We start from the raw sequence: 13455 nt of genomic DNA, 5'->3' as shown, positions 1-13455 counted from the left end.
AATTCTTAAGTCTGTTTGCACTAAGTCTGCAGAACTTTTTATTCCCTTGCTTTACAGTGTTCTTTTATGACTAAGGTTGTAATTCCATGTTTATCATATCAAAAGCAGCATTTGTTCTTTTAGCAAAATCTAAGACGATAATTGAAGTTTCATTTGATGTTTTATGCTTCTTTCTAGTACTTGGTAAGTGATCGCTGATCTACTACAGTGAGCCAAAAATGAGCTTCTGGTGTGATTTAGTAATCATGCCTTGATTTTTGAAGTGTTAGGCTGAAATGATGAATAATGCTCAAAATGTTGGCATTGTAAACAATCCAGCTTTATTTTAAATGTTGTCGTTGCTGGTTGCTATTCAAGAGCTTGCTATCATTCTGCGAGAAATACTTTCTGTATGTCTCCTTTGCTGTATATGAAGAAAAGCATGGGTGCAGATGTACTTTTTGGTCATTTGCATGTTTAGTTTGGGATTTCAAAGCATGTTTTTAGTCTTGCAAACTTTGACAATGTGAGACTCAGAAAACCTGTGTTCTTTCCTTGCAGAGCTAACAGTTCTGAAAGATGGGTGGATTAAACCGTAATATGTACTTGTCTTTTCAATGTAGGTGAAATTATATTTAAGTGTAATAGGATGCATTATGTCTTCTTACTTATATTAGAACTAAGAAACGAGTTTTGATTGTCCAGTAATTGCAAGCAATGCAACAATTGTATCCAATTTGCATAAAGACTTTAAAAGCAGATTTTCTTAAACCTCTTGGTTTGGAAGCTGTGTGAATGGCTTTTTGTTCCGCTTTAGTTTGCGACTGAGGAACTATATTTTTCTATGGATGAAAGTGTATGTGATCATAGTGGTTTCAGATAATTAATTCTGATTCCTCTTTGTCTCTCAAAGCCTAAAAATCCTTCTTCCTTTACAGCTGCCTTTCCTGAGAAGGAATACTTGTATGGGAAAGGCATTACTGCATTTCTCAGTGTCTAACAAAAATAAGAATCTTGTTCAAGATCTTAACTTCTTGAGAAGATAATTGAATGGTAGCAATAGACATATGCTTATTGAATACAGTTTCCAAAGTGTCCAAGCAATAGAAGTGTATCACTACAGGTGTGCAACTAAATGCAATAGCGTATTGCCTCCCCAGTGACAAATTGGGCTGCTGCACATATTCTGTACTTCTGTGACTGAAGTAGGGAGGTGTTCAAGTGAAAATAAAGATTTGATGTCAGAAGTAATCAGCAATAGCCTACTTCTGTTGTTTAGGAACTTAAATTTGTGTAGTTCTGAAAAATGAAGCCCTTTTTTCATACCAAAAAAAGGTGAAATGAAATTAGACATTGCAAATCTTATCCAAAAGTATTTACAGTATCAGGTCTAGAATAGTTTATCAGAGATAAGGAGGAGACAATAAGAGAAAATATGTTGTAAAGCATGAATTCTGCCTCTGTTTTAAGTTGCCCCATATTCTCATTTCTCAGGAACATCTTTATTGTGGTGATCTTTCAATTGAGCAAAAGATAGCATACCTTCACTCTCCTTTTTGATCACTACTGTTCCTTAGTTTGCAGAATAAAAAGGTGTGATGTGAGATTCTTAAATCTGTTTTGCTGTGTGTCCTGACAGTTCATGGAAGTGCAAAGCACAAGAAAGCAGAATCTGGCGAACAGCTGGCATGTTCTGTTACATTTATGGGTTTTTGTGAGATTGTCTGCCAGAAATGACCATTTCAGAAAAAGATGCTCGGAGAGAAGTCTTTGAACACACTTCGTGCAGAAACAAAAAGGTTGTTGATACTTGTCTTTTACAGAAAGTAGAATATGTTGCAATACAAGCTGAAACTCTTGGCACATCTTGAGACATCTCATGAAAGAAACAAAGCAGTTTCATTTGAGAACTACTTGAAACTCAAGATCAAAAGCTTAAGAAGAAAAATTGCTGTAAACATATTTTGCTTTGGAGGAATTTTGTTACCTTTGTGTTGTTGGTAACTCTTAGAATAAGGTTGATCCCACAGGTTCTGCTTTGTAATGGCAAGCTTTAATGTGAATAGAGCATTTCAACCAAAAAACAAACTTATTTCTATCAACAATTGTTTTTTGTTTGTTGTGTTTCACACCAATGACCAGCTGAACTTCTCTCCCAGCTGCTGTTATACAGCAGTTTCTCTTTTCTTGCATCCCTTTCTCCCAGAGACACAACCAGCATTGCTCAGGGTTCGGCTCCGGCCAGCGGCAGGTCTGCTTCGGAGCCTGATGCAGCGAGCTCTGCCAGTTCAGCCTCTGATTGTCTTTGGGTGAGTGAGTATAGGTATGAGAGAGGAAGAGGTGAGAAGCAGGCAGTTGGGATAATGTGTTTTGACATTATTTGTGGCAAAATTTGACATTTCCTTTGTCTCAACATATGCCCAAGTGCAAATGGGATGTGTTTGGTTGCGTTGCACCAAGACCTGTAAGAAAGAATAAGGATGAAAAATAAAATGCCTGTTAAGAGTGTAAAACTTACTGACTTTGAAGTGGTAAAATAAAAGCTATCTTGCCATTACGGATATACTCGGTGCATACACAGGGAACAGCAGACTGTAGTTCAGATCTCATACAGTTAGCAATCTTTCTTTGTGTGCTGACATTAAAAAGCATTGCAAGATAAGTTGAGAGCTTTAAAATACTGGCTTAAAAAAAAAAAAAACAAAACACAAACTTGCAGCTGGAAAATGGAATGCTTAGAGCTAATTATTGTAGGTTTTGGGAGTCAGTTGGCTTCCAATTTCTGTTTTTTGGTTAAATGATTGCTTTTCCATAGCGAAAAGTAATTGGTTCCATGTCTGGACCATGGATAGATTCCAAAAACAATTTTTAGTTTGTTCTAAATCTTGTCATTAATTTTATGGGGGGTTTGGCTTTTTGTTTCTTTAGGAAACAGATAATATAGAAGAGTAAGGTGCCACAAAGTTTAGATTTTTAGTCCCTTATTGGTCTCTTCACTTTTTTTTTATCTGAATGTAGTCTGATGTCTAAACCAATGCTGATAAACTAGCATAAAACATGGACATTTGGGGGTAGTTTGTGCTATATGGGTAATATTGATTTATAGTCAAAAGCCTTCCACTTTTTGGAACCTTCTGCATTGGGTGTTTTTTGAAAACAGATGCCTGTTTTATTATACTAGGGGACTGCAAATACTTTGCAGACCACAAAGAGCAGTGCTTTCTGTTGAACTAGAAAGATAGACAGCACTTTATAGTCAGGAAATAGAATGATGAGAAATTAAACAATCTTTTCATACTAATACAACCCTTACAATTATTTGTGAAGTTAGATATTTCGTTTGGTTGTTGAGTTCCGTTACTGGGAAATGGTTGGTTTGGAGGCAGCACTAAAGATCTTGTGGGTAACAAAGTAGGAATCGGAGCACTGAGGTTAAGCAGTTTCTCTTAGCTAAACGCACCCAGGTAATTCTAGGCAGCTACTCTTGTCAGAAGGTTTGTCCCACTGCTATGGCTACTCAGGACTTGTTTTTCTCAACTGTTTTACCCTATCTTAGGGTAAGGAAAGCAGCTCGTAAGACACAACTGTAAGAAGTGACTTTACTTTCGGTTGGCTCAAATGTTTTCTGTAACAAAAACATGCAATAATCAAATGAAAATCTATCTGTAAGAAGTTAAGATTCTTTTCTTTGATCTATATTGTTCAATTTTCTTATAGTTTGTACATCACCAGTCATTTTTCTTCTGGGATGGATGGAATAACAGAGGGCAAAGGAAATAAGGAATGGGAAAAAACACTGCGGAGTGTAGACTTCGATTGTTCCAATAGTAACAATTCTAATGTGCTTTGTTTTGTAGCAAGGGTGGATCTTAAAGAAACAAAATTGTGCCCTTTTTGGATACAGTTTTATCACACTGCTTTATGGATTCAGGTGCCTGCACAGCACTTCATTTCGGCCCGTTGGCTCTTTATGTTAGTATCGGAAATACCTATTCCTTGTGTTATTGCAATAGAGGTCTACAGAAATTTATTTGACAAGTGGGAAAATGTCTACCCATTGTAATCAGGTAACTTTATTTCCAGATCTTCAGTTCGTTAGCCAACTTGGCTAAAACCTGTAAAATGTACCAATTCCATTCACTTTGAAGTTTTAGTAGCATCTCTGTTGTTGTTGGCAGAGTTTCTTCTGTTAGTATTGTGTTCCCCTGAGAGAGCATGTAGCTTGTGAGAGTTCTTATTGGTATGCAGACAGTAATACCCCAGGCTTTGTGCTGTGCTATAATATTTTTATGTTTGTTTCCAGTTGACATCTAAATCAGTAACTTATTGGAGTCACTTGAAATGCCTGGTTTTCTTTCAGACCTCAGAAATAATGGATTCTGCATGCTGCACGTGGAAAAAATATTTTCTCAATGCAGAGATGTTTGAATATTAAAATTACTTCAGTTGTCCTGAGGAGATGGTCCTTACCACTTCTTTCTCCATAAGTTTTTCTTGCTTTTAAAGAAGAAATCTCTTGTGGACTGGCAGGGAGTGAGATAACAATAATACTTTTGTCTTATGAAATAGATTTGTGTAAAAAACAGGCTTGCATTGCATAAGATTACAAAGAAGGAAAAATATATTCATTCATCACTTGCAGGAAGATTAAAACATATGTACCATCTGCTTAGACTACAGTCTCTTTGTGAATTTTGCATTGAGAACTTTTAATTGCACTACTGGCTACCAATTCAGTGTCACCTTTGATAGTTTGCTCAAAAAAAAAAAGGGGGGGGAAGAGTGCTATGTAGCTGCTACATAGCTCTGAGTTCTTATGTAGTTGTAGATAGGGCATGAAATGTTAAGCTGCCAGTGAGAGTACAGCTAAAGTGCTGCATTAATGTTATGGAAAGTGTGATTGTGCCTGTTTACCTTTGAGTTATTTTTAAGCTGTTTTGTCAGCCCTGTGGCTTCTGCTGCAAATCCAGCAGGGTGTATTCATATGTTAAAAACAGTCTTATGTCGCAGTGTCAGAGTAATCTCACAATAAAATGGGATCCTTTCTTGCCAATTTGATACAAGAAAAGGCTTTTAGGGGCTTTGGTAAAGGTTTGGGAGCCAACGCAGTGATACAGATCACTGTTTTCTTACTAGGTCTTCCCTCTGTTGCATTTGATGTGTAAATTCACAGGAATTATATTACTGTTACTTGTGAAAATCGCCAAGGCATCTTTTTCTTCCCACTTAGAATGTTTTCTTGGTTGATTTGTGGATAAGGCTGTTGTCAATACAGAATATTTTATCCTGTAGGTACTGGACAGAGGGTAAAAGCACAATCTATTGCAGGTATGAGTGTCTGTGTTTCATCATTCTGTTGATCATATTTGAGCCTTTAAATTTAGATGCAAATGGTACAAGGAAAGAAGTGGACCATACTTCATAGGGTTCAACAAATTAAGATTTCACACAAGGCATTGCTTGTTTCTGGAGCAGTAGAGAAAGCCAATAAAAGAAGTAGGATGTCCTGAAGGAAAATTAGGCAGCATTTGTTTGTTTTTACACTTAACTGTTGTTTTGTATTTCCTGTTCCTTGAATTTGTTACGTGGGTGACTGGCCTTCCATTTCAGTGGAAACAAAATAAGGCTAACAAAATCAGTGCTAAAATAAAAACTGAAGCTAGAAACCTGCAGTAAAAGTTGCATTAATCAGAGATGAATGTAAATGCTGATGAGTTCTGTTGGAAAAAAAAAGTAATTCCTTAATGTATGTGTATCCACAATGTACAAAGAATTCAGTACATTCTGAATCAGTTTATTAGAGAGTTTTGTAAATTTGAGATGTTTCTATTTTCTTTTAATGAAATTCTGAGTGCAGTTAATTTTTCCAATAAAATGAGGAAACGTTTTATAGTGTAACCTTTTCCCTTCTATTTCCCTTTTTTTTTGTGTGTATTAATACATACATATCTTTAGACCTTTCTCATTCAGAAGGTAGAATTTTACCTGTTTTATCAGGCAAGAAGATGTTTTCTGCAGTAGGAAGAAAAGTTGCTTTTCTTCTCCAATACTTAAAAGCAGCTGTCAAACATTAATTTTGCTTTTTGTTTGAGCTTTGCTTCAGGAGGGAGAAGCCCATTTTGTTTGAATTGCAGATTTTCTTACTTAGCAGCTGATTTCAGAACTGCTTCTTGTGGTAAGAGATGGGACATTAATTATCAATTAAGAAGTAATTAATTTTCAACTCTTGTTTGTCTAGGTTTTTAGCCCGTTTCTTGATGAAGATGGCAGCTAACAATGCAGTGCTGAACAGACTGGAGCAGAAGGGTGCAGAGGCTGATCAAGTTATTGAATACCTCAAACAGCAAATTGCCCTGCTCAAAGAGAAAGCTAGTAAGGAATTCTGTCTTACAATAAACTTGTTAACCAGATGGTTAAAATGAAATGCTCATAGGAAAAAATTGAAGAACGTGAACAACTTCATTAATGCTGTCAGCCCTTTAAGTTCTCAGAGATAAAGCTTGTAATCGTAGCACCTCTTCACTGCCTTGTGGTTTGTGAGTTTCTTGAAGCTGCTTATTCTGAAATGCAAAAGCATGGATGAAAGAGTAATGATATAAACAGATTATGGGAATTTGATAAGACACTTCTCATTTTTTAGGAGTGAAAGGCATTTGGGACTGATGTGAGACTTATGCTTTGGCATGCTTCTATTGCTGCTTTTCACCATTATGGGATTCTCTTGTGTGTATCATAGTGCCGAATTTGATAGTTCATACAAATCAGCATCAGTGAACGAAGATGTTCCATATTACAAACATGCGCAAACTTGTTTTAGTAGTTTTCTTGGAATTTCCTCTTAGGAATCAATTTAGGAGACTGAAAAAGTAGTATATTGAAAGGTAACTCAAGTATATAAGTATTGTGGATTTTTTTTTTAAAACAAGTTTCAGCCAATGAAAAAGCAGATTCCTAAATACAGCTAGTAATATACTCTTTTAAGGTTTTTTGATGCTTGGCACATCCGGTTTCTTTCTTTTTTTTTTTTTTTAACAAAAATCCTAATTATTCAAACATATTGTTTTTAACTTTGTGTGAACTTCTAGTCTTGCAGGCATCTCTCCGAGAAGAGAAGAAGCTCCGTGTGGAAAATGCAAAACTGAAGAAAGAAATTGAAGGGCTGAAACAGGAGCTGATTCAGGCTGAAATTCGAAATGGAGGTGGGGACAAAAGTTCTGTCTTTGGGCAACAAAGATCTAGTTAGTTCTTATATGTGTGTAGTTAGTTCCTGAAGGGGATAAACTCTTTAGGGTGTGTTGTGATAGGATGAGGGGAAATGGTTTCAAATTAAAAGGGAAGATTTTGATTGGATATAATAAAAGCGTTTTTTATGTTAAGGGTGGTGAGACGCTGGAGCAGGTTGTCCAGAGAGGTAGTGGTGGGTGCCCCGTTCTTGGAGACAGCTGAGGTCAGGAGAGGCTCTGAGCAACCTGTTGGAGCTGTAGGTGTCACTATTCATTGCAGGGGAGTTGGCCAAATGAACTTTATAGCTTCCTTCCAATTCAGATGATTCCATGTCTTGTGCTATCTTCTTTTTCTTTTGGTATGTGTGTCTATGGCATCTCTTACAAACTCTGAATTTTCCTAGATTCAGTGTCTATTGCAAGGTACCTACTTCATACGCTTCAGTAAGCTGCAAGCATAATAGGTGTATGTGCCAAATCTTTATCAGATGTGGAACTGCCTCTTTGCATGGTCTTTTCTAACATCACCTTTTATAACTAGTCCCAATCTTGAATGATGTCAGTAAGTATTTATAATACTTTGAAAACTGATGAATATTTAACACTTAATGGTCTCATATTTGATCTAGCCTGACTGAAATCCCTATAGAAAACTATGTAATTGTTCAACAAACAGATGGACAATGACTTACTAGAAATCTGTGGCAATATAAAATTAGAAACTGTCTTGAATTTTTATCTAATGTTCTGGTAAGACCAGCCTTTCATTGCACTGTTTTTCCTTCTTTGCACTCTTCGGTTCAACTCAGTTCAGCTCACACCGTAAATTCTGTATTAGAAAAGGAAGAAGTGAAAATGAAGCATTACATATGTGGCATGGTTTCTTCAAAATTATTTTGAAATAAAGCCTCTTCCACGTTAAACAAATATTAGTATTTTTACCCAAATGTCAGTGTTATAAATTGGGTAAGGTAGTACCCAGTGTGGATAGATGCTAGCATTCAACCAGAGTGACTTTTACTGCAAAACACATTAAGTTTTCCAAAAGTCTAGTGTTTTATAAATTCATGGTATTCTTTTTCTCCTTCTGAAAATAAAACCTTCGCATGTACTAAACCACATAATTAGTTGATATTTCTGTGATCTGTTATTCTGTATGTTACTTCATAAGTGGGTATGGTTTATTTGGCAAAACTTGTTTTAGGCTGTAGAGTGAAGTTCTGAGGTGCATAGTTCTTGTTTTTCAAGATGGGGTTATACTAAAGTAAAGTAAGCAAATATTTTGCTTCACATCTTGTTTTTTGTCTAGTTTTTCTGAAAGCCAGTAGAAATAAATTCAGATATTCTATTTTGAATTAAACTTGTATGTTCTAGCTTGCAAGTCTGAAGCATTTGAACAAAAAAATCGAGACAAATATAGAATTTTTGAGATACTGTCTTTCCACAAGAAGCAATTGAGATGGCAAGTAGCTGTGCAACAAAATCTCAAATTCAAATATTTAAAAAAAATAAGTAATTGGTGCAAATCGTTTGTGTTGAAGAGAGCACAATTCTTCAGAAAAGTTATTAAATAATTAAAAAGTGTGTATGCAGCATGTAGAACTATAGTGACACAACATTTGTCACTGTAGTCGATCACTAATGATTACACAGTGCAATGATGTGTTAAGTGAGATATTTGAAGAGTGTGAGGTAGAAGAAATGGGTTTCTAAAGCTTGATCTGGTGAGATAAATAGTAAGGTGGGTAGCATTTTTCCCAATTCAAAAAAAAAAAGTATGTAGTCAAAGGCTTCATTCTTGTCATCAGAATAAGTCATCAGAATAACTGCATATACAGTAAGTTCTGTTGTTGGATTTGTAATGCACTTGACTGCTCATTAGTTGTGAGTTTTTAGGGGTTTAAAGCAAAATTTTCACATCTCTTCTTGATTTATACTGGAAACTTAAAGTGTGGTGTTTCTCCGAGTTTTTGCACCCCTTCTAATTTATATATTCTTAATTCTTAGTAAAACAGGTCACAGTTCCTTCTGGTACAACTGTTTCTACAGCTTCATTTTCAGAAGATGTTCCACAACCCACAGCAGTTGCATCATCTGGTTCCAAAGATCACATTAAAGGTGAAGATGAAGAAAAGAAAAAGAAGGAAAAAGTAGAAAAAAAAGGTATTTTGCTTTTTCTTAATTGCGATAGACATGAAAATTGTTGGATTTGTGCTTTTACATCGTTCTGGGTAGTGGCAAAAAAAATAAAATGCTCATGATCACATGAAGAAGAGTCATGTGCTAACTCTTAAAGCCACAGAAGAACTTGTAGCTAGCAAAGACTGTGAAAGTGCAAGTTCTTAAGTGAGATACATTAAACCAAATTTTTTATAACTGAACTCCCCTATTTAAAAAGTTACAACTATATTTACACAGAGAAACAAGCCCCACCTCCCAAAACCAAACATAATTTATCTTTAATTACATGTACCTGTAGTACACATAATTATATTTTGCTGTAATTGTTAGCACTTTTGATCATACATAAACTAAAATAGATTTGAAGAGCCATTACTTAATTTAAACAAAAACAAAAATATAGAATAATGAAGGAAAAAATCAGTTTTTTTTTTTTCCCCAAATGTTTGAGCACATGATATAATCTCATCCTTGTACTGGATTAATGACAATGTAATTTTCTTCTCTGCCCCCACTCATAGGAAGGATAGCTTAGTTCACATCAGAGAAGGGAATTTGGCTTATGGTGATAGCTCAGTTTTCATGAATGTAAGAATGATGGACTTGCTTATTTTAACTTTTTTACATGTTTTTTTTATACCATATGTATCATTGTTCATTCTAATCATAAATGTCATTCAAACAAGACAGTCTGTATAAACTGGATATAACTTCCTTCTCATGAAAAAATTTCTAAGAAGTTGTGTGTAATACTGCTTCACTTCTGTTTTATGGTATACAGTGTATATGCAGGTGATAACAAACATCTGTTGTGACTGAGTAAATACTGTTATCAGTGAAATTTCATGAGCTTTGAGCATACAGTTACAACAGTGTGTTTGTATTTGTGGAACAAGTAACGTCAGTTAAGGTCATCTGGAAGGGTTGCTTTGCAACTGTAATACTGCAGTTGCAGTGACTTAGAGCTAGCCCACCCTCAGGAGCAGTAGTTAAGCATTAGTAACCTCATTACTTGTCTTTGACTAGCTTTGAGTTTTTCATGAAGCACCAAGGCAAACTTAATGGTAATTACAAATTATTGAAACTACTCTTGGGCTTATCAGTGTGGCCTTTGGCAGAGGGTACTTTGCATGTTAGCCATGTTTTAAATCTGAACGACTTCATTAAGAAAACAACTCTGCCTTAGGGTGGAACTCGTAGTAACAATCTAAATGGGAAGGTGTAAGATCATTCTTTTCTAGAAACTAGTAATAGAGGTGCTAAATTTTACTGTTTATTTGCATTTTGCACTGAATTTACGTTTGATTCTGAGATGGTAGCTCACTTTTCCCCTTGTAATTAGTAACATACATGAGTTTATGCTATTTTCTTTAATGTTTCTTGAACTAAATTTCAATAGGTGATAAGAAGGAGAAGAAACAGCAGCCAGCTGCTGGAAGTAGCGATTCAAAACCTGTAGATGTATCTCGTCTGGATCTTCGTGTTGGCTGCATTATTACTGCTGAAAAGCACCCAGATGCAGATTCGTTGTATGTTGAAAAGGTGGATGTTGGAGAAGCGAGCCCAAGGACTGTTGTCAGTGGTTTAGTGAAATATGTTCCCCTGGATCAGGTACTAACAATATTTGTCCATAAACCATACTTTCCTGAAGTATCTTGTGACCATTGACTGTTGTTTGTTAATAAGTGTTTTCATTCTGCTAAAAGATTTGTACAGTTAAAAACAAGAAGAGGTGAGAGTAGTCTTTAGCAAAAAAAAAAAAGTACCCATTCCTCATGTCAGTTTTTCTCATTACATTGCTTCTGTCCTGGGACCTTATTCTGACTTTATTAAGATACCTTTGGTATGCAATTTGCACCTAGATTAAACAGATCCCTGTTGATAGAAACATGCTTCCATTTGTGTCATTTTAAGAATAGAGATTTGCCCTCTTATTTTCAAATACAATTAATTTTTCTAGGGGAAAAAAAAACACATGGGCAAGGAGACACATGTTTACTGTTGTTGTTTAATCTGGTGGGCAGCTAAAAACCACACAGCCTCTTGCTTGTTGCCCCCCATCACCATGCCCCAATGGATGGGTGAATTGGTGGAGTAGGGGGAAAAAAGGGGAGAGAAAAGAAAAATAGAATTTGTGGGTTGAGGTAAAAACTATTTACTAATACACAAAAGGAAGAGAGAAATAATAGTAACAATAAGTGTGTGTGTGGGGGGGGGGGGGGGGGAGGTTAAGGAATATCCCTTTGACCAGTTTATGTCAATTGTCCTGTTGCTATCCTCTCCCAGTTCCTTGTGTTCCCCTGGCCCTCTTGCTGGCATGGCAGTATGAGAAGTTGAAAAACTGAAATGTTCTTGGCTGTGTGCAGCACTGCTCAGCAACAACTAGAAGATTGGTGTGTTATCATTGTTTTTCTCCTAAAGCCAAAACATAACATCATACCAGGCACTGTGAAGAAAATCAGCTCTGCCTCAGCTGAAACCAGGACAACTGTTTGTCTTCTTCACCTGCTTTTCAGTAAAGCTGTGTTTGTAATAGAACTTGTTACATACTTACTGGGAAAGTGAGTCAGGTTTCTGCTCATTTTCTCTCTACCCAATCTTATCTATTGGAAAGTCCTCCAATTTATTTTGTGCTTGTTTTTTTTTTCTCAACCTTTTCTATATTTTAAGCTTCTGCATACTCAAACTAGTGTAGATGAATTTTCTTAGTGAAATAGTATGGTTTTTTTATTGATTTGCCCCTCTCTATAAATTCTGAATTCATAATATAAGGTTATATTACAGTTCTTACAAAGGTCTCCATGTATTACAGCACTTCTTTTCTTAGTTGAATTAAAGCTTTTGCATTGTTAGAATGCATTTATTTAGGTCTGGCTTCTTTTTCTTCTACACAGGAGTTTGTTATTTTTCTGTAGACACTTTAAAGATTGAGCCATTTGTGATTTAAAAAAAAAAAAAAGCAAAAGGGAACAACTTGAAATAGCAATGTTATGGTTTTGGCTGATCATCTTGTTTGTTGTTGTTGTATAAAATGACTGTATGAATCTTGCTGGTTTTCTTACCATTTATCCATGAAATCTTTTGTTGCAGTACACTGAGAGTGTACTGAAGTGGTGTCTTAGGTCAAAAAAAGATGGAATGTGGGTGAAATGGTTTTATCTGGCTCTTGGACTTCTGTACTGCACACTTTGTAGGTTTTTTATAAGTGTCACAGTTCACCCTTTACTCCATGTTGAATGTTCACAAACTAACCCTTGAGCAGTTTACATGTTCTCACTAGTGCAGTCATGAAAATTGTGCGTCTGTTGTTTTGTACTTGATGTTGAAGTATCTTCATTGTAATTCATTCTGTTAGAATGAAATCAGTCATTTCCTCCCTCTCCCCTCCACTCCAAAATGCCACAGCATGTGGCATTTAAGTACTCACATCCTTCTGTTTTCCTTCCCCAAGATGCAGAATCGGATGGCAGTACTGCTCTGTAACTTGAAGCCTGCGAAGATGAGAGGAGTAGTATCTCAAGCAATGGTGATGTGTGCCAGCTCCCCAGAAAAAGTGGAAATTCTGGCTCCCCCACCTGGGGCAGTAGCTGGGGACAGAATCACTTTTGAAGGTTTTCCAGGTAAGCAGTGGATACTTGGGAAATAAGGAAATTGAAGGAAATAGGAGACAGTTCACATTTGCAAAGGTGACATCACTTCTAAAGCAGAGAGAACAATATTTTAAGGCCAGTTCAATGTTAGTTGAAACCATCAGAACTTGTTATATTAAAACTCTTTATTAGCATGCTAGAATTTTGTAAATAAAGGACTGAAAATATTCAACCAAAAGTTTGAGAATACAGGGAAATACTCCTAAAAGTGATGCTGTGCTGTAGTATTAAAATTATTCAGTTACTTAAAAGTTAGTCTTAACAAGTGTTTCTGTTTTGCATATGTTTGAGCAAACACATTTTCTTGTTGTAATTAGCAAGTATAAAGCATAGAAATATAAAGTAATTTATTCAGTGTCTCAGCTTAAGTTTCTGACTCCAGGCCCTACCTCTAGAAAAAGTGTCATAACTTTGTTGCTCAA

The 13455-nt window shown here is 35.9% G+C and overlaps 1 protein-coding gene across 2 annotated transcripts in view; it reads left to right on the top strand.

Annotated features, from left to right (window-relative positions):
* AIMP1 (aminoacyl tRNA synthetase complex interacting multifunctional protein 1) overlaps window positions 1-13455 on the top strand; it is a 29295-nt gene that overhangs the window by 12598 nt on the left and 3242 nt on the right. For both annotated transcript variants that reach the window (XM_003205496.5, XM_010709801.4), the window contains exons 2-6: window positions 6218-6351; window positions 7065-7178; window positions 9210-9365; window positions 10783-10994; window positions 12835-13003. In XM_003205496.5, the coding sequence (XP_003205544.1) occupies window positions 6218-6351; window positions 7065-7178; window positions 9210-9365; window positions 10783-10994; window positions 12835-13003 (785 nt within the window). The remainder of the gene's footprint in view (window positions 1-6217; window positions 6352-7064; window positions 7179-9209; window positions 9366-10782; window positions 10995-12834; window positions 13004-13455) is intronic.

Source organism: Meleagris gallopavo, chromosome 4, assembly GCF_905368555.1.
Source record: "Meleagris gallopavo chromosome 4, MGAL_WU_HG_1.1, whole genome shotgun sequence".
Taxonomy (NCBI): Eukaryota; Metazoa; Chordata; class Aves; order Galliformes; family Phasianidae; genus Meleagris; species Meleagris gallopavo.
This window is presented reverse-complemented; position numbering and strand designations above follow the sequence as displayed.